General features: G+C 44.6%; 1 protein-coding gene across 1 annotated transcript; it reads left to right on the forward strand.

Moving 5' to 3' along the window:
• Positions 1-645: 645 nt before the first annotated feature.
• TMEM207 (transmembrane protein 207) lies at positions 646-17,269 on the forward strand. The gene is made up of 5 exons (XM_030216499.1): positions 646-856; positions 5,387-5,424; positions 5,514-5,558; positions 14,582-14,724; positions 16,159-17,269. Exons 1-5 carry the CDS (start codon positions 785-787, stop codon positions 16,308-16,310), a joined length of 450 nt encoding a protein of 149 aa, XP_030072359.1. The 5' UTR covers positions 646-784; the 3' UTR covers positions 16,311-17,269.
• The last annotated feature ends 1,500 nt before the right edge of the window (positions 17,270-18,769 follow it).

Below are 18,769 nucleotides of genomic sequence, written 5' to 3' on the forward strand. Positions count from 1 at the left end.
TGGAATCTGCTATGTGTGCATCCTGCGACTGACCATCAGGTGGCGCTGTTGTAGATGGCCAAGATGTCCTTCCTCTGGGATTGTGGGCACTGTCTCTGTGGTATTCCCGGCAGTTGCTGGTTGAGTAAGGTACCGAACTGAGGTAAATTCTTAACCCTAACCGCCGAGAGACATAGCCGGGCCCGGGGAGGATAGACGAAGCTTGCTGGCACAGGGCCCCCCTTGGAGGCCAGCCCCAGGGAATTTTGCCCCCACCCTCGGCGGCCCTAATGGCAGTGAACAATCCTGCCAATGAGCCATGGGGTCAGTCCCCTGCCTTGTAAAGCCTGGTCTCAGGTCAGTCTTTCATGTAAATAATAGGCGATTCTCTACCAAATTCTATTCTGACAATACACCCCAGATGAACTTCATTGGAAACCCCACAGAAGAAAATTCAGTTTTAATGTCAAAGCAAGCAGAATCTCATACAGTCTGGAGGGAAAGGAGGGAAATATTCAAAGAAGCACTTGAATATTTGTAACACTATCGTAGTGCTGCCTCCCTGGTCTGTTAACGTGAACTTCTGTGGTACTGCTGTGGGATGGACATTTGCATTTTGACCTTACACCGTGTTCATTTCTGTACTAACAGCTCATAAAGCCGTGTTCACTCCTGTTCCATAATTTCTCAGTCACAAAGACGGGTCATTAATACATTCCATGGTTCGAGTATAATTTACAGAGGAGCTTAACCATTCCAGAGCCCTGGATACGTCTCTACCAGCAAAGGACTTCCTGTACTCAGAATGAAGGGAACCGCTGGCTCAGTTCTTCCCCTCACTTCTCACACTGGAGTTTTCTCCTTTGCATTATTTCAGGTAACAACGTTTCTAATGGGTAGCAGAATTTTTGCTGTATTTTCTTCTGCTTGGTAGGCTACAATGCACCAGGGGTTGGATTTAGTGTGTCAGTTCTATTTCGTGACTGTGAGAATTCTTTATTGACTGGTTTAAGTTTTGCTGGTACGTCACATCTCAGAAGAAAATGTGACATAGTTAAATGTGGGCTCTGTTTATTTCATTGCATTTAAATACTGTATTCATCTTTGCAAAATTCTCTGATTACAATGGACATTCTGCTATCGTTTACTCCGCTGCAGTGAATCCCCTAAATATAATCAAAACCAGGAGTACAAAAAAACTGTTGGAAAACCTGTATGTACATCTAGTTCAATGTAGCTCGATGTATTATTTAAAGAGTGCATAAGTACATAAGTATTGCCACACTGGGACAGACCCAAGGTCCATCAAGCCCAGCATCCTGTTTCCAACAGTGGCCAATCCAGGTCACAAATACCTGGCAAGATCCCGAAAAGGTTCAATACATCTTATGCTGCTTATCCCAGAAATTAGCAGTGGATTTTCCTCAAGTCAATGTAATAATGGTCTATGGATTTTTCTTTTAGGAAGCCGCCCAGAACTTTATTAAACCCCGCTGAGCTAACCGCCTTTACCACATTCTCTGGCAATAAATTCCAGAGTTTAATTATACGTTTTTACTTATCCTGTCTTAACATGCTGCACAAAAATAAAATGAGAGATGCTACCATAGTAGAAGGAAAGAATAATCCTTGCATTTTTTTAAGAGAAAGGGGGAATTGCATTTATATTTTGGTATTAAATTACCGGTAGTCTTGATTTGGGACTTTTTAAAAAATATATATGTAGCGAATTCCCTGACTGAACATTTTCAGTTAAACAATTCCCTGGCTATTAGGGCTAAGGAATTTCAGGGGTTATTATCTGGTAACGCTGAGATCTCAACTGTGATTTCAATGGTTATCAGCACCGATGCTTTTGGGTTTCGACCTGAAGAAGTTGGCATTTATAGCAATTTATAGACTGCTCTACCTAAAATTCTAGGCGGTTTACAACCAATATACACAGTAAAATAATGAAATTACATGCTAAAAAACAAATACAATTACAATAGAATCACGTAAAATAATTTCAAATAAAACTAAACTTAGTTAAAATTCAATAAATGCAAACTAATGTACTTTGGACGAAATATGAATTCTCTCATTAGAATTCTTCTTAGACAATCAGAGGGGAAGTTCACAACGGAGGCTGTCATTAAGATGGATTATTTTAGACCCTCTGCTAAAATAACATGGCTTGTGGTAAAATAACAATATCAAAAAATCTATGGGGCCCTTTTACAAAGACGCGGCGAAAAATTTCTCATTGGAGCGGGTAGGTGGGTGAGTATCAAGCATGCCAGTGATGGTAACCCTGGCCGATCATCAATCCTGATAGAATGCTCTTGATAGTTCATTTAGTAGCACTCCATAAAAATCTGCTAATAATAACAGAAATATTAAACCAAGATTTAATGGCTCCAGCTGTGTTTGAGCTCTCCTTATTCCAGGCGCTGTGTCAGTGCTCCATTTCCCCTTACTCCAGACACATATTAAAAAGAAAATTCATGTTGACATGACAGTGAAATGGCAGTCGTTGTGACAGAGAGGGTTTTCTGGCAGATGGGTCTGGTTTTTTTTTTTTTTGCTTTAAAAACATGAACCACTCACACACCTGTTAAAAAGTCATCCTATCTGTAACGTAAATTGCAGTGGAGTAGAATACCTTTAGAATACACAAGTAAAGAATAATTAGTATTCTATAGTCATGCATGCATTCAGCAGAATACTAAATGAATGCTGGAAATTATTTTAACTCCATTTTGCCACAGCTGCTCTCTATCAGGCTCATTTTCGAAAGAAAGGGGCGTCCAAAAAGCGACACAAAAGGCACATGGGCGTCACCCAAATCCAATAATCCTTTCCTCTCTGAGCATACCACCCGAACACTCGTCCACTCTCTCATTACCTTGACTACTGCAACCTACTCCTCACTGGCCTTCCACTTAGCCATCTATCCCTCCTTCAATCCGTTCAGAACTCTGCTGCACGTCTTATCTTCTGTCAGGACCAATATGCCCATATCACCCCTCTCCTCAAGTCACTTCATTGGCTTCCGATCAGGTACCGCATACAGTTCAAGCTTCTCCTACTTACCTACAAATGCACTCGATCTTCAGCCCCTCATTACCTCTCTACCCTCATCTCCCCTTACGCTCCTACCCGTAACCTCCGCTCACAGGACAAATCCCTCCTCTCAGTACCCTTCTCTACCACCGCCAACTCCAGACTCTGCCCTTTCTGCCTCGCCTCACCCTATGCGTGGAATAAACTTCCTGAGCCCATACGCCAAGCCCCCTCGCTGCCCATCTTCAAATCCTTACTCAAAGCCCAGCTCTTCAATGTCGCCTTCGGCACATAACCATTATACCTCCATTCAGGATATCTAGACTGCCCCAACTTTACATTTCGTCCTTTAGATTGTAAGCTCCTTTGAGCAGGGACTATCCTTCTTTGTTAAACTGTACAGCGCTGCGTAACCCTAGTAGCGCTTTAGAAATGTTAAGTAGTAGTAATAATCGTAACATGCTGTAAGGGTGTCCTCAACTTGAGGACACCCATCTATGGTCGTTCCCACAGGGGGCATGTTAGGGGCGTATTATGGGTGGCGTTACGAGATGGGCACCCCCAGCGTATAACGGCTAGCGAAATGGTTTTGGATGGGTGGGAACATGGGCGTCCTTAGTTAGACCTAAAATAAAAGCGACCAGGGTAAGGGGGGAGTCGTCTTTAGACCCATTAGCGATTTTGTGCAGTTGGAGAGTGGTGAGAGCGTTGTTGGGAGAGAAAGCTGAGAGTTTGTTCAGTACCTGTTACCTTTGCCTGTGTGCCGTAGTCAGAGCATTTTCACCCTCACCTGCCTCATTTGTGTTTTACCTTTTCAGCTTCCCCTACCTCTTCTAGCCCCCAAACCCAGACACCACTACTCCTTCCTCTATCTCCCCCATCCCCTCACCCTATCCCTCTCCATTCACTGTCCCCAAGTTCCTAATTCATTCCCTTACCTGTTTGTAGCCTCTGTTTGTCTCTTTGTCCTGTGTACTGCTGTAGCGTGTTTGTGAAGACTGCTTGGAGAGTGAGTGGCTAGAGAGTGTGGCAGGAGAGTTTGTACTGGGTCAGAGAGTGCTTGCAGTGTGGCTCTGCTGTGTGTGACTGCATTGTCTGTCGGTGGTGGGAGAGTGAGTGTCAGCTTCTGTTTGTTGCTGCTGTGTTTCACCAAGTTGGTAGGGAGAGGTGAGCACTGGTGGCACTGCATTGCACCTGTAGTGTGGGGAAATGGAGGCACTAAATGCACAGATGGCTTACATGTTGGAGGAAGAGGGGAGGCACTGCATGAGGTACTCATGCCCCAGAGTTTTCAGGCCCTGTAGCAGTTTCCTAGACCTCACTGACCTGCAGTGTCTCACTAGGTTCCACTTTGATACGGCTGCCATTCAGTACCTTTGTGACCAGCTCAAACCCCTCCTGCAGCCCAGGACCCATAGGAACAACCCCATCCCTGTGCACCTAAAGATCACTGCTTTTCTATCTTTTCTGGCCACTGGGAATTTCCAGTCTGTCTTATCTGTGAACACGGGTCTCACCCAGGCTTCCATTTCTAACTGCCTCACCCAGTTCCTTGACGCCTTCCTTACCCACACCTCTGAGTACATCACCTTCCCCACCACCCCCAGGCCATGCAGAACAACACGTCTGATTTCTACGCCGTAGCTCGCTTCCCCTCAGTCATAGGTGCCATTGACTGCACACATGTCGCACCCCGGGCACGAGAGGCCACTTATAGGAACAGGAAAGCATTCCACTCACTCAATATGCAAGTTGTGTGTGACGCCCAGGGGGAGATTCTAGACGTGTGTGCCCGATACCCAGGTTCCACCCATGATGCCTATATATTGCAGCACTCAGGAATCTTCCGCAGGTTTGAGCGAGGGGAGATCACCAGCAGATGGCTCCTAGGTAAGTGCAGCATGGATCTGCCCAAACTACACCTCCTCCACCAGGCAACCCTCCACAACCCACTATCCCCCCCCCCCCCAAGGTACCCGCTCCAAACAATACACACTCATGGAATGTGTAATTAAATTCTGGAATTCATTGCCAGAGAATGTGGTAAAGGCAGTTAGCTTAGCGGGGTTTAAAAAAGGTTTGGCCGGCTTACTGAAGGAAAAGTCTATAGACCACTATTAAGATGACTTGGGGAAAATCCACTGCTTACTTCTGGGATAAGCAGCATAAAATGTATTGAACTTTTTCAGGATCTTGCCAGGTATTTGTGACCTGGATTGGCCACTGTTGGAAACAGGATGCTGGGCTTGATGGACCTTTGGTCTGTCCCAGTGTACTTATGTAACTCATAGACAACCAAATGCCTTGCATGTGTTCCTCCTGCTCCCTCATTTCCTCAAATGTATTATTAATTTTCTTGCAGGTGGCCTACTCAGACTTGCAATGTGAAAACAGCGAACTGTGAGTGCTCCAATCTGTATTCACCTTCAGTTTTTCAATGCAAACCTTTCCTTCTGTGCACTGGTAAAGCTTCTGTCCTTAATTTCCAGGTCTCTGATGTACAGTGCACAACCCATCAGTGTCTGGTATGTGTGGTGAGTATTAAGGCATCTAGTCAAAATTGGATTCTGTTTTGCTGAGACACAACATTAATTCTGGTCTGTGTTTATGCAAAAAAGTGAAAATGTTCAGTATCCATTTGTCAATTTTACAATTTACCATAAAAAAAATAGAGCACACATTCTGCTGAAAAGTAAGCAGAGAGCCAAACACATATTAATAAATGAAGCTGTAAAACTCCGTTGGCCAGATTTAATCTATCAACACTGGTGCAAATCACTAACCAAATCGTGAAAAGTGTCGGTGATAATCAATCCGATCCTAGGTATACCCAAGTCAGCGCGCTGTCAGGATAACCACAGTGGATATGAAAGAGACATGTATACAAATATATCCCATGCATATTAATCATAGACAGAAGTCAGCAGGCACCTTAGAATAATCAACTGGGAACTTGAAGACCTGGGTTCAGATTTTACCTCTGCTGCCCGCTGTAACATTGGGCAAGTTGGTTTATCACCCATAGCCTCAAGTTCCTACTTAGATGTGAAGTTCTATGGAGTAGATACTTACTGCCTCTATATGCATTTTGTAGAAAAGTGTCCTGGTTAAGGAGGACCTACAGATGCTGTGGGAATAGTTAAACAAACAGTACCATGGACAGCAGCTAGCTTATAGAATGTTGGGTATTATTAGGAAAGGTATGGAGAACAGGTGTGAGGATGTTATAATGCCAGTTGTATCGCTCCATGGTGCGACCGCACCTTGAGTATTGTGTTCAATTCTGGTCCCCGCATCTCAAGAAAGATATAGTAGAATTGGAAAAGGTGCAGCGAAGGGCGACTAAAATGATAGCGGGGATGGGACGACTTCCCTATGAAGAAAGACTAAGGAGGCTAGGGCTTTTCAGCTTGGAAAAGAGACGGCTGAGGGGAGACATGATAGAGGTATATAAAATAATGAGTGGAGTGGAACAGGTGGATGTGAAGTGTCTGTTCACGCTTTCCAAAAATACTAGGACTAGGGGGCATGCGATGAAACTACAGTGCAGTAAATTTAAAACAAATCGGAGAAAATGTTTTTTCACCCAACGCATAATTAAACTCTGGAATTCGTTGCCAGAGAACGTGGTGAAGGCGGTTAGCTTAGCAGAGTTTAAAAAGGGGTTAGACGGTTTCCTAAAGGACAAGTCCATAAACCACTACTAAATGGACTTGGGAAAAATCCACAATTCCAGTAATAACATACATAGAATGTTTGTACATTTGGGAAGCTTGCCAGGCGCCCTTGGCCTGGATTGGCCGCTGTCGTGGACAGGATGCTGGGCTCGATGGACCCTTGCTCTTTTCCCAGTGTGGCATTACTTATGTACTTATGTACTTGGCACCCAAGGATTGAGTCAGGACTTGCTGTAGTCTGAGGAGTAGCCTAGTGGTTAGTGCAGCAGACCTTGGTCCCAGGGAACTGGGCTCAATTCCCCCTTCAGCTCCTTGTGACCCTGGGCAAGTCACTTAACCCTCCATTGCCCCAGGTACAAATAAGGATCTGTATATACTATGTAAACTTTGAATATAGTTGCAAAAACCACAGAAAGGCGGTATATCAAGTCCCTATCTGCCCCTCTATATTCTTGAACAATTTGAGAAACACGTTTAAACTGTGTTCTTGTGTCTCACAGTTTTAGAACAGACATGGCATGCAGGACAACAAAAGTTTTTCCTGTGGGTTTATCCACAGAAATGAAGCTGTTTAATTGTTGCCCACCCGGGGAACAATTCTGAGGGCACCTATGTGGTCCTACTTTTCTTTATAGAATACGAACATAACCAGATATCTACATGCATACGTGCTTAGGTGCAAACACTTATTATAGAGCTGGCATGTTCCCACCTACAGTATGTTCTGGACACAGGAAGACAGTATCTCTTATAGTATTCTATAAATTATGCGCATAACTTTGCGCTTGACCTATGCTTTACCCAGATGCTACCCATGTGTATAGCCAGCTACATCCTATCAGAAATATGCATGAAGTTACAGAGGAGCAGCATATTGCATTACTCGTGTAATCGACATGTGGCTGTGAGCATGGACTTTACAGAATTAATGGTGAATAAGTAGAACTCTGCACTGTTCCACACCACTGGCAATTTTGCCCACTGGGTTCTAGAGGTGTTCCTGTGGCCAGGATAGATCCAGGGAGGTAAGCATATGCAAGACTCAGGCTATGCATGGACTATTTCTTTGCGTCTGCTTTTGGGTCAAGTACATTTACAAATTTGTACCTGTACTTCATCTCCTTCAAAGGCCTGCCCCCTTTTCTTTATCTCTTACTCTTTCCATAGCCTTCTGTCCATTTCAAATCATCTCCCCCATATTTCTCCACCTCACAGCCCAATTCATAGCCCTCCCCAATCACCTACTCTCCATTGTCTCCTAACTTCTGCTCAGTTTCTTAGTCCCAGTGCAATTTTTCTAGCAAAAAAAGGTGCCGGTACTCAAATGCCAGGCCACCATTCAGGGGTGGGGTGATCACTGAGGGACCCACCCCACAATAGCCAGGCCCCCTGCAAACAGTCACAGAATCTATGACAAGGTAGAATTGGTGTGTTGAGCCTGAGCTCTTTCCTTAAAACTTGTGGTCCGTGGGTCAATTTTAGCAGACACTGGAAAAGGTGCCGGTACTCAGTACCACCGAGTACCCCCTCAAAAAAAGCCCTGCTTAGTCCCCACTATCCCTCCAGTTAAGTCCTGTCAACTCACTTCCACCCTACCTAATCCATGTGTCTTTACTCAAAATCTCATCCAAACTTTGAGTCCCCAATGCACGTTCCCATTACCCATCCAATTTCTTCTGACCTCACATCCAGCCCTAGAACCTCTACCTGACTGTCTCTGCTCTCTCCAGTATCTGACTTCTTCTCTTTTTCTCCCCCTCCCCAGTATCGATAGCTCCTGCCACTTCTCCATATCATCTTCTCCCTTTCGCCAACATTCACCCATCTGCTTCCTTCTCCTATATTTCTTTCTCCCTTTCCCATCATCAGCTCTCTTCTTCCACATCCATACCAGCATCTGCCAGTGTCACCCCCTTCTTCCAAGCCTCTCCAACATCAGCCTCAATTCCCCCTCCCCTCACCCGTTGGACTAGTTCCATACTGATAGAGATGTTTAAATACCTCAGTGGCGTTAATACACCGGAGGTGAGCCTTTTCCAACGGAAGGAAAATTCTGGAATGAGAGGGCATAGGATGAAGTTAAGAGGAAATAGGTTTAGGAAGAATCTAAGAAAATACTATTTCACGGAAAGGGTGGTGGATGCGTGGAATGGCTTCCTGGTGGAGGTCATGGAGACGAGGACTGTGTCAGAATTTAAGAAAGCATGGGACAGGCACGTGGAATCCCTTAGGAAAAGGAGGAGTTATTAGTTATTGAGGAAGGGCAGACTGGATGGGCCATTTGACCCTTATCTGCCGTTATGATTCTATGTTTCCAGTAGAGGGCGCTTGTGCTTTCTGCTCCTGCTGCTCTGCATATCTTAATCTGGCTCTGCCAGCACCGCAGGAAGATTTAAAACACGGGAACAGATATTTCTTGTTTCTTGCATAAAAGACTCCTGTGGCGTTGTCATAACCAAAGGATGTACAGAGTAGCGGGAGTAAAAAACCCAAGTTCCCACAGCTGCAGAGTGTGTTGAGCCAGTGAAACAGGCTATCAGTTGCCCTTAAGCTTGGGTGCCCCAAGCCAGTGCCTTACTGACTCATCCTTTAAGCCAGCCTTGGGGCATGGAGTCAGGCACAGGAGCCAGCTGTGGGTACTCGAGCAACCCCAACATTGAACAAACTCCTTTACTGTGTCCAGCGAGGGGCAATTTGTTTTGGGTTTAGCATCTCTGATCAGTTTGAAAAGTTGGCTGCAATGGAGTCAGGCTAGATAGATTGTGCTGACACTGAGGTCTGTGTGTCAGGGGAGTGTTTACACCCAGTAGAGGGCAGTCATTTGGACTTCCAAAAATTCAAATGTCACTGCATGCCACGACACTGAGGATTTCTGGATTCCCCTTAAAGATGAGGCATCCCCCTAAAAAATAAATCAATATTAAACCTTAAATGAAAACATTAACGGCATATGTAACTCTTCCCCCCTTCCTCCCATATTCTAGTCCCTCTCCCCTTTATAGCCTCCTAGGATGGGTTCTAGGAGTGAAAAACGATTAGATAGAAACCTGCCAGAGCTTAGAAAGTCCTTCCAGTCTCTACCACTGCTTTCCAAAACATACACAGGGAGTCCGTCTTAAAAGGGTAAAAATGCCACCGGAAGCAAATGAAATAAGAAAAAAAATATTATTTAAGGAGAAGTTATTAGATAAGAGTAGCCATACTGGATCAGACCAATGGTCCATCTAGCCCAGTATTCTGTTTTCCAAACAGTGGCCAAGCCAGGTCACAAGTACCTGGCAGAAACCCAAATCATGGCAACACTCTATGTAGAACCCCAATGAATAGCAAGATTCTGGAATCCTAAAGAGTGACAAGATTCCATGTAGAACCCCAAAGAATAGCAAGATTCCATTTAGAATCTCAAAGAGTAGCAACATTCCATACTACAAATCCCAGGGCAAGCAGTTGCTTCCCATGTCTGTCTCAATAGCAGACTATGGACCTTTTCCTCCAAGAATTTGTCCAAACCTTTTAAAACCCAGTTACACTAACCGCTTCAGAGCTTAACTATTTGTTGAGTGAAAAGATATTTCCTCCTATTTGTTTTTAACGTATTTCCATTTAATCTCCTCGAGTGTCCCCTAGTCTTTGTACTTTTGGAACCAGTAAAAATCGATTTACTTCTACTTGTTTTTCATCGCTCAGGATTTTGTGATAATCCTGAAAACCCGAGTGGTCAGTTGTGCCTCCAACTAGGCGTAGGTGCTAGCTCTGGGGGGTGCATGGGTACCCCCGAAGTTCTTATTTCTACTTTATTAGATGTGGAGCACTAAAGCTCCATGCTGCATCTCCCTCCTCCTCCTGTAGCCTGTTGCCTGGTGGTACTGGGCTACCATTAAGATGTTTTAGTTTATCATTAACTCATGCTATTTTAGCCCAGGTTCCATTTTATGCAATGCAACCTAGTTACTAATAACTGGAATGAACAGTAAAATAACACATCTTAACAGTAACCCATGTTTATTTATTGCATTTGTATCCCACATTTCCCCACCTATTTGCAGGCTCAATGTGGCTTACATAGTTTGGTTAGAGGAGTGTGGTAGCCGTGTTAGTCCACTCTTAAGGTTATCAATAGAAATCAAACAAAATAAAACATGGAAAAGAAAATAAGATGATACCTTTTTTATTGGCAATAACTTAATACATTTCTTGATTAGCTTTCGAAGGTTGCCCTTCTTCCTCAGATCGGAAATAAGCAAATGTGCTAGCTGACAGTGTATATAAGTGAAAACATTCAAGCATTACTATGACAGTCTGACAGGGTGGGAGGAGGGGGGTTGGTAGGAAGCATGCATGGGGACACCAAAGCACATCATTGACACTCCAACAGGGTGGGTGTGGACAGGTGAGGGGAGGGCGATCAACAGAGACATACAGCTCCATGGTTCACAATGGGCCAGGAACCCCAGATCCTTGTTAAGTCCTTTCTGTTGGGTGTTAAAATATTCAATCACTCTGACTTCAAAGGTCTCACGTTCTTGTATGGTTTTAAAGTTACCCTTGAGGATTCTCACTGTGAAGTCACTGGTGCAGTGTCCTGGTCCTGTAAAATGTTGACCAACAGGCGTGGGAACCCTGCCGGCACCTGTCCACACCCACCCTGTTGGAGTGTCAATGATGTGCTTTGGTGTCCCCATGCATGCTTCCTACCCACCCCCCTCCTCCCACCCTGTCAGACTGTCATGGTAATGCTTGAATGTTTTCACTTATATACACTGTCAGCTAGCACATTTGCTTGTTTCCGATCTGAGGAAGAAGGGCAACCTTCGAAAGCTAATCAAGAAATGTATTAAGTTATGCCCAATAAAAAAGGTATCATCTTATTTTCTTTTCCATGTTTTATTTTGTTTGATTTCTATTGATAGTTTGGTTATGATGCTGTCATTCCAGGATATCAGATACAATTAGTGATGTGTAAAGATTAAGTAAGGGGAAGAAGAAGGAAGTGATAGGGTGGGTAAGTTTAGAAGGTAGATTGTCATAGCTGGAAGGATCGGTGAGGTGGTTTGTTAGGGTTAAGGGTTCTCTTTGTTAGCCTTGTTGAAGAAATATGTTTTCAGGTCTGTAGGTAGTGCATTCCATAACTGCGTACTCCTGTAAGAGAAGGTAGTAGCATACATCAGCTTGTATTATAGTCCTTTACAGCTGGGGAAGTGTATATTGAGAAATTTGCGGGACAATTTTGTGGCGTTTCTGGGAGGTAGATCCACAAGGTTTAGCATGTAGATTGGGGCGTCTGCGTGAATGATTCTGTGTACAATCGTGCAGATTTTGAATGCGATGCGTTCCTTAAGTGGGAGCCAGTGAAGTTTCTCTCATAGGGGTTTTGCACTTTCATATTTAGTTTTTCCAAATATGAGTATGTTGATAACTTCACCCCCCTCCCCCCCAAACTGGGTTTAAACATACAAGCCACAAAGGAGAGGAGCTAATCTCTGTCAGAGAGGTAAAGGTACAGGAGCGTAGCCAGACAACAGATTTTGGGTGGGCCTAGGCAAGAAGTGGGTGGGCATCAAGTGTTCTCTCCCCACCCCCACCCCCACCTCCACCACCAAAAATATATCTCAATTGGCAGGAAAATGCTTCTTTCCACCATGGCAGTCTGCAGCAGCATGCACAGGTGCCGGTATCATGCAGAGTAGCGTTTTCGTTACCATCAGAGGGAAGTCTTCAGCTGGCGGAGCCTGAGATCCCCAACAGCTACCGCTAAATGTGTGCTACTGTTGGGTGGGCCTGAGCTCTAAGTAGGTGGGCCCCGGCCCACCCAGGCCACACTGTGGCTACGCCACTGGTAGACAAACTAACCGAAACTCCTTTCCAACGTGTGGGCAACCTCTAATCACCCAAAAGTGTACTGCTTCCCACATCAATACACACTGCAAGGAACAAGTATTTAGCAGAAATTGAAAAGGGCCCCCATGCATACAGGGCTGGGGGCACTGGAGTTATCATTCATGTACAGCGGTGAAAGCATCCAATCTCTGCTCCTAGGTTCTTTTTTTCCTGTAATCTTCCTAACCCCACTGAGGCTCATCTGGTCTCCCAAAGGGCTAGTGCACTTTCTATTTTGCTCAGCTGTGAACTCTTAGCCGCTCCCCTCCCCCCATGAGAGATACCTTCTTGCCAACTGCACAGGGGTAATTCCTCCTGCAAAAAAACACAGAAAGGTGGTACATCATGTCCCATTCTCTTTCCTCCTGCAGATGCTTATTATTGGTATATTTCTGAATAATGGCGCCATCTGCTGGTAAACTGCCACTCAGTCAGCCACTCTTCCAACTGCGCACTGTTTCTGAGCAATCGTAAAATGTCAAGTCAGCCTGACCTTAAGGCAGTCGCAGGCTGTAGGCGCACTGAATCTGAGCTATGCTCAAGAACTGCTAATGAAAGGCCCATTTTACACAGAACGTAGAGACTGGAAGTGATACATCAAGACCAGAACATGATCTTTCACTCTTGACACAACTACAAACAAGGCTGAAGTGCAAAACCATAAGCCTAGAATAAACTAATAATAACGAATGGCTTATGCATTAACATTCAAAAATCTATGTCTTTTTTGAAGACCTCAGCAGAGAGGTAAGATGGATAATTTTACTCCATCTAAAACAAAACTCCAAAGTCATCACCGGTCTTCTTTTCTAAGTACTTGCATTTTTCATTTCTTAGCCTAAATTTTAAAAATAGCTTGAAGCGCTGCAATACTTTTCACATAGAGCGTTACACACTGCAGTTCAAAATTTATCTTAGCAGTGTAGGCTCCACGCGTATGTTCTGGTCCAACATGAGTCATGTTTCACCATCCGGCTGTATCAAGGATCCACCCCCCCTTATGTGTGTCTCTCACACCATCCTTGCCGACATTGCAAGACGTTTCTTTATTTATTGATTAGGATTTATTTACTGCCTTTTAAAGGAATTCACTCAAGGCGGTGTACAGCAAGAATAAGTCAAACATAAGCAATAGACAATTACGGCAGTAAAAATATTCAAATAACAGTACACATGTGGCATAGCATGCTTCATTACAATGTCTACCGCCTTCCCGTCACCTTTTCTGGAGAGGGGAAGGCGGAAGAACTAGAGGACATGAAATGGGGTTGAAGGAGGGCAGACTCAAGAAAAATGTCAGGAAGTATTTTTTTCACGGAGAGAGTGGTGGTTACTTGGAATGCCCTCCCGTAGGAGGTGGTGGAGATAAAAACGGTAACGGAATTCAAAAAAGCGTGAGATAAACATAAAGGAATCCAGTTCAGAAGAAATGGATCCTCAGAAGCTTAGCAGAGATTGGGTGGCAGCACCGATGGCTAGGAGGCGGGGCTAGTGGTTGGGAGGAGGGGCTAGTGCTGGGCAGACTTCTACAGTCTGTGCCCTGAAAATGGCAGATACAAATCAAGGTCAGGTATACATATAAAGTAGCACATATGAGTTTATCTTGTTGAGCAGACTGGATGGACCGTACAGGTCTTTTTCTGCTGTCACTAACTATGTTACACGTTACTATTTCAACACAATACACAATAAAACATTTTAATAGATAGTGTAGGGTGTAAGCAAAGATTATGACAATGATGCCTCTAAATTTGATGGAAGAAATTTGGATGGGGAAGATGTCCTCCATAAACTAAAGATGTCTCCCTTGCGATGACGGTACAGTGGAATACAATATAAGGCACCCAAGTCTATTTTTTTGGTAAATTAAAGCAGTTCAAAATGTTATGTATTGAGGAATAAGTCATTTCCTGGAAATATAGTCTGTGCTGCTTTATAGCATTGATTAGCAGTAGGGATGGTTTGATTCTTTTGCCTTCGGGATTCCTGTGCTTCTCTTCCAGGTTTTGCCCTCTCCTCCTGCTGGTGGTGGTCCTCTGCTGTGTGATCCTTTTGTGCCTGCAGTGGTGGATCCGAAAACGCAGCAAATGTTCTGCCAGGCGCACCCTTACCGTGGTGGCACTCAATGACTCAGATGCTGCCTATGGTTAGTGTACATCTGAGTTTTCTGGTTCTGTTATCATGCTGTCCACAGAGACATCCACAGTGTACATGTGAAGTCTTTGTACTACTGCGCATGGGCACAGCTATAATACCAGGCTAGTGCTGCTATTTCAACTGAATGTTGGGCAGTGTTCTCAACCCAGTCCTCTGGACACAACAAGCCAGTCAGGTTTTCGGGATACCCACAGTGAATATGCATGAGATAGATTTGCATACAATGTGGATATCTTTAAAATATGATCCCCCCCCCCCCCAGGACTGAGTTAGAAACCCTGTCATAGGGCCAAGCAGGCAACCAGCAGCTGTCTAACAAGGAGTGTCTCTGCTGGGGCAAAGCTTGCAGTACTCACAGAAACATGTAACTGAGATAAGAACATTTCTTTCAGTAAAAATGCAACCTCAGGCAGATGCAAGAGCTGTTAATGGGACACTCAGCAGGATTACAGAGTCAGAGTTCTGAAGGGAAAGTTTAGGGTCAGTGGTATACCAATGAGGGTTTAGGGGGGGGGGGGAGTGTCAGGAGGGCATGTCCACCCTGGCACCAGCCTGACAGGATGTGGACTTTGTGATGTGTTGTGTGTTGGGAGGGGGAGGTTGGAAATGTGGCCCCAGGGTACTGGAAACCCATAGCATGCCATGTTAAGGGTGCATTATATGGTACTGTGATGATTAACTGGGCTTCAAGGAGAGAAATACTGCCTTTACCTTTGCTTCCCACCACCAAGGCTTCTCTGGACTTGGCTCAGATTTCCTTGGATTCCTCCCCCCCCCCCCCCCCCCCCCAAGCTCCCTTGGAGGCTGTTCCATATACCCCCACTTTTTTGTGAAATATCTCTCTCAACAGTAACCTTCAGATTCAATATATGGTGCCCAAATTTGTATATGGTCCTGAGATGCGCATACAGATTAATTGAATAATGAGCTCTGAACTATCAATAATTGGAAGCTAACAGCGAATTATTGAAGTTAATTGGCGCCCATTGGAATTGGTGTACATCTAGCTGTTTGCTATTCTGTAAGGCAGGGTGTCTAATTCCTATAGCGCATATCTCAAAAGGGGGTGTGGCCATGGGAGTGGTGTTCCAAACAGTTGCACACATATTTATAGAATATGGGTTAGCACACCCAACTTGGGCACCAGGTTTCAGCAGGCATAAGTCTGGCACCCAAAGTTTGGGCACAGAAATTGGCACTAAGTGAAATTCTAGAAAGGCTGCACACTTTTTTTTAATAGAATTGCGTTTTTCCACCGATCTTTTTTTGAGCAAAATGTATAGAATTTACCCCCATATGTACTTGTTCATTTTTTAGTGCATTTTAACCAAATACAAAATACTAAAACTACCCCCCCACAGACACACAGGATATGACCCTCTCCTTGATGTACTGAAACTAAGTCTACTGTCTGTGTTTTCAGAGACTGAAACATCACATTGCTCTTATGCTGGAGCCCATCGTCACCCTCAGAACCTGAAGTTTGCACACGCCTGTCCTGCCATAGACGATGGTGTCGTAGGAGCCTCAGCCCCACCCTCATATGAAGACATTTTCAAGACAACCAAAGTTTGATCTTACATCCCCTGACCAGGGAAGAAAATCAATATTCTTTCTGCAAAAACTCACTGGCAAGGCAGTCCTTGGTCATTCTTGGCCACATCACTTCAGGCCTAACTTCTAAGACACTGGCATTTATCTTCTAGTGTGTTCTCAATAAATCTTCACGTACAAGAACGTCTTTTTACGTCTCCCTTGAGTTTTTTGGAAGAGCCTACCTACCCTACTCTTCGTTTTGTGGGAATTGCTCCTTAGCCAGAGTTTTTGGATGCAAGGTAAGGCCACTCTTCCAAATTACAGAAATGTCTCTCCTAATTCAGCTTCAGGGATTTGCTGGGGGGCGATTCTGCTCAGCTAAATCCAAAGCAACGTACAACATTAGTTACAGTTGTGCTCTTGCTGCAAGTATAATTGTGAGGCATTGAAAGAAATCAACTCCCCTTCAAGAACAGAGTTTCTCCAGATAGTGTCGGAGATTGTCGGTATGCAGTGGATAACATCTGAGTTAAGCGGTCAAAAAGGCGAATTTGACAAAGATTAGGCTCCATCTTCTAGGTATATGAAGCTGCCTGGTCCCACGTGAAGTCCAGACATACTGGAGAACAATTTCAGCTCTAGCCTTTAAGAATCACCAATCAGGGCGATGAGTTAGTTGGGTCAGCCATTGAGGGGAGACTGGGAAGGGTGACTCACTGCAGGATGCGGGAGGAGGTGGATGGTCTAAGAAACTCTTAGATCTACATCTTTCACTGTTTGTCTTTACGGTGCCTTTGCTTATCGTAAGACTCTGTAGCGCTGGATATGATACATTTATCTCAGTAGGGCTGTTATAAGTTGGTAAGAAGATTTTCTTGCAATTGTAATTTTATGAGCAGATGTTATTGTACTCTCACAGTCCTCCTGCGTCTGCTGTAGTCAACTTGTTATAACTATATAGTTGATGGTTTATGTTGTAATTGATAATTAGAAGCAATAAAAAGTGTTGAAAATAAAAAATGTATCTTTTTTTTTTGCTTGTTTTGTTTTATTTTATTTCTGTTCATTTGCAGGCAGATGATCAAAAGCCCCGCGCTGTTCCAAACAGCGCTCTAAAATAGCGCTGGAACAGCGCGGGGCGCTATTAGACCTATGATCAGAGATAATGCATGCAAATTTAAGCAGCGCAATTATCTCTGATGATGGGGTAGAAGTGCGGGAGAATTGTGCCCGAGCATGTGCTCAGCACAATCCTCCCGCACTTGTTTGACAGGTCTGGGCTGGAGACCAATGAAAAGAGAAGGACGCCCATCTTTAACATAGTAACATAGTAGATGACGGCAGAAAAAGACCTGCATGGTCCATCCAAATCGGAAGATGGACGTCCTCAACTGCCCTGTTGCAGGGACGGCCAAATTTCAAGGGGGTGTCGGAGGTATAGCGATGGGGCAGTTGAGGACGTCCAAAATTTGGATGTTGCTGTGACAGGGCAGTAAAGGACGTCCAAATTTTGGACGTTTCTGCAATGGGCAGTTAAGGACATCCAAAATTGGATGTTTCTATGAGAAAGACGTCCTTAACTGCCCATTGCAGAAACGTCCAAAATTTGGACGTTCTCGACTGCCCCGTCACAGAAACATCCAAATTTTGGACGTCCTCAACTGCCCTTGCTGGCAGGTTTGCTGTAGGGGGAATGGGGGCCTGCTTAGGGAGCTGGCGTAGGGTTTGTCGCGGCCAGCGACCCAATCTTTGGCGTGCTGGACGCTGATCATTGGGGATGAATGCGTTAAGCACTGATTAGCATGCATTTGCATGCTACTTGCGCTAAGAGCCCTCGAGCGCGTTGTTTCACGCACTCGAGGGCTCTGATCATGGGGCGGTAACAAATGCCGGCGCTAGTATGGAGCTAACAGCCTCTAGCGCCAGCGTTTGCTTTTGATCATCTGCCTGCTGGTTTGCAAGGAGCATCTTCTTTTCCCTAGAGTGCAACTTTGAAATTGCCAAGAGAGCCTGCAATAGTGTCCCCAAGCTTCACACCCGGTCCGTGTGGGCAGTGCTCCCTAAAGACAGCGAAGGCAGGCTCACGGCACCCACGCCACTTCCTATTCACTTAGAAAGCGTTTCTGTTCCGTCCTCACTGCACGTAACAATGTTGGATACGGTAACTAGAGAGCTAAACCCAAAGCCAGCTTGATATCTAAGACAGACTCATTTCCGCAACTTTATTGAAACAGATCACAGGAACAGGAAAACAAACAATTTCCTGACTTCAATGGAATCAGGAATAACAGCATTTCGTGGACGTTCTGAAATTTATCTGTGTAGTTATAGAATATGACCCAGTGTGCGTAAAACTACACACCGGGATTTACGCCATGTTTTTGTTGGTGTAAATGGATGTGCATAGTTTTAGGCTCTATGATACCAACTAAGCAAATTCTATATACTGTGCCTAAATCTAGGTGCCGATTATAGAATACGCTTGGCATTGATTTTAG

Source organism: Microcaecilia unicolor, chromosome 10 (assembly GCF_901765095.1).
Source record: "Microcaecilia unicolor chromosome 10, aMicUni1.1, whole genome shotgun sequence".
In the NCBI taxonomy this organism is placed as follows: Eukaryota; Metazoa; Chordata; class Amphibia; order Gymnophiona; family Siphonopidae; genus Microcaecilia; species Microcaecilia unicolor.

What these genes read in the sequence shown, in the direction of transcription:
- TMEM207 (XM_030216499.1), top strand. Translation starts at nt 785, where the DNA reads ATGAAGGGAACCGCTGGCTCAGTTCTTCCCCTCACTTCTCACACTGGA. An exon ending in TCTCCTTTGCATTATTTCAG is followed by an intron (nt 857 to 5,386) that starts GTAACAACGTTT and finishes ATTTTCTTGCAG; the next exon opens with GTGGCCTACTCAGACTTGCA. An exon ending in ATCAGTGTCTGGTATGTGTG is followed by an intron (nt 5,559 to 14,581) that starts GTGAGTATTAAG and finishes CTTCTCTTCCAG; the next exon opens with GTTTTGCCCTCTCCTCCTGC.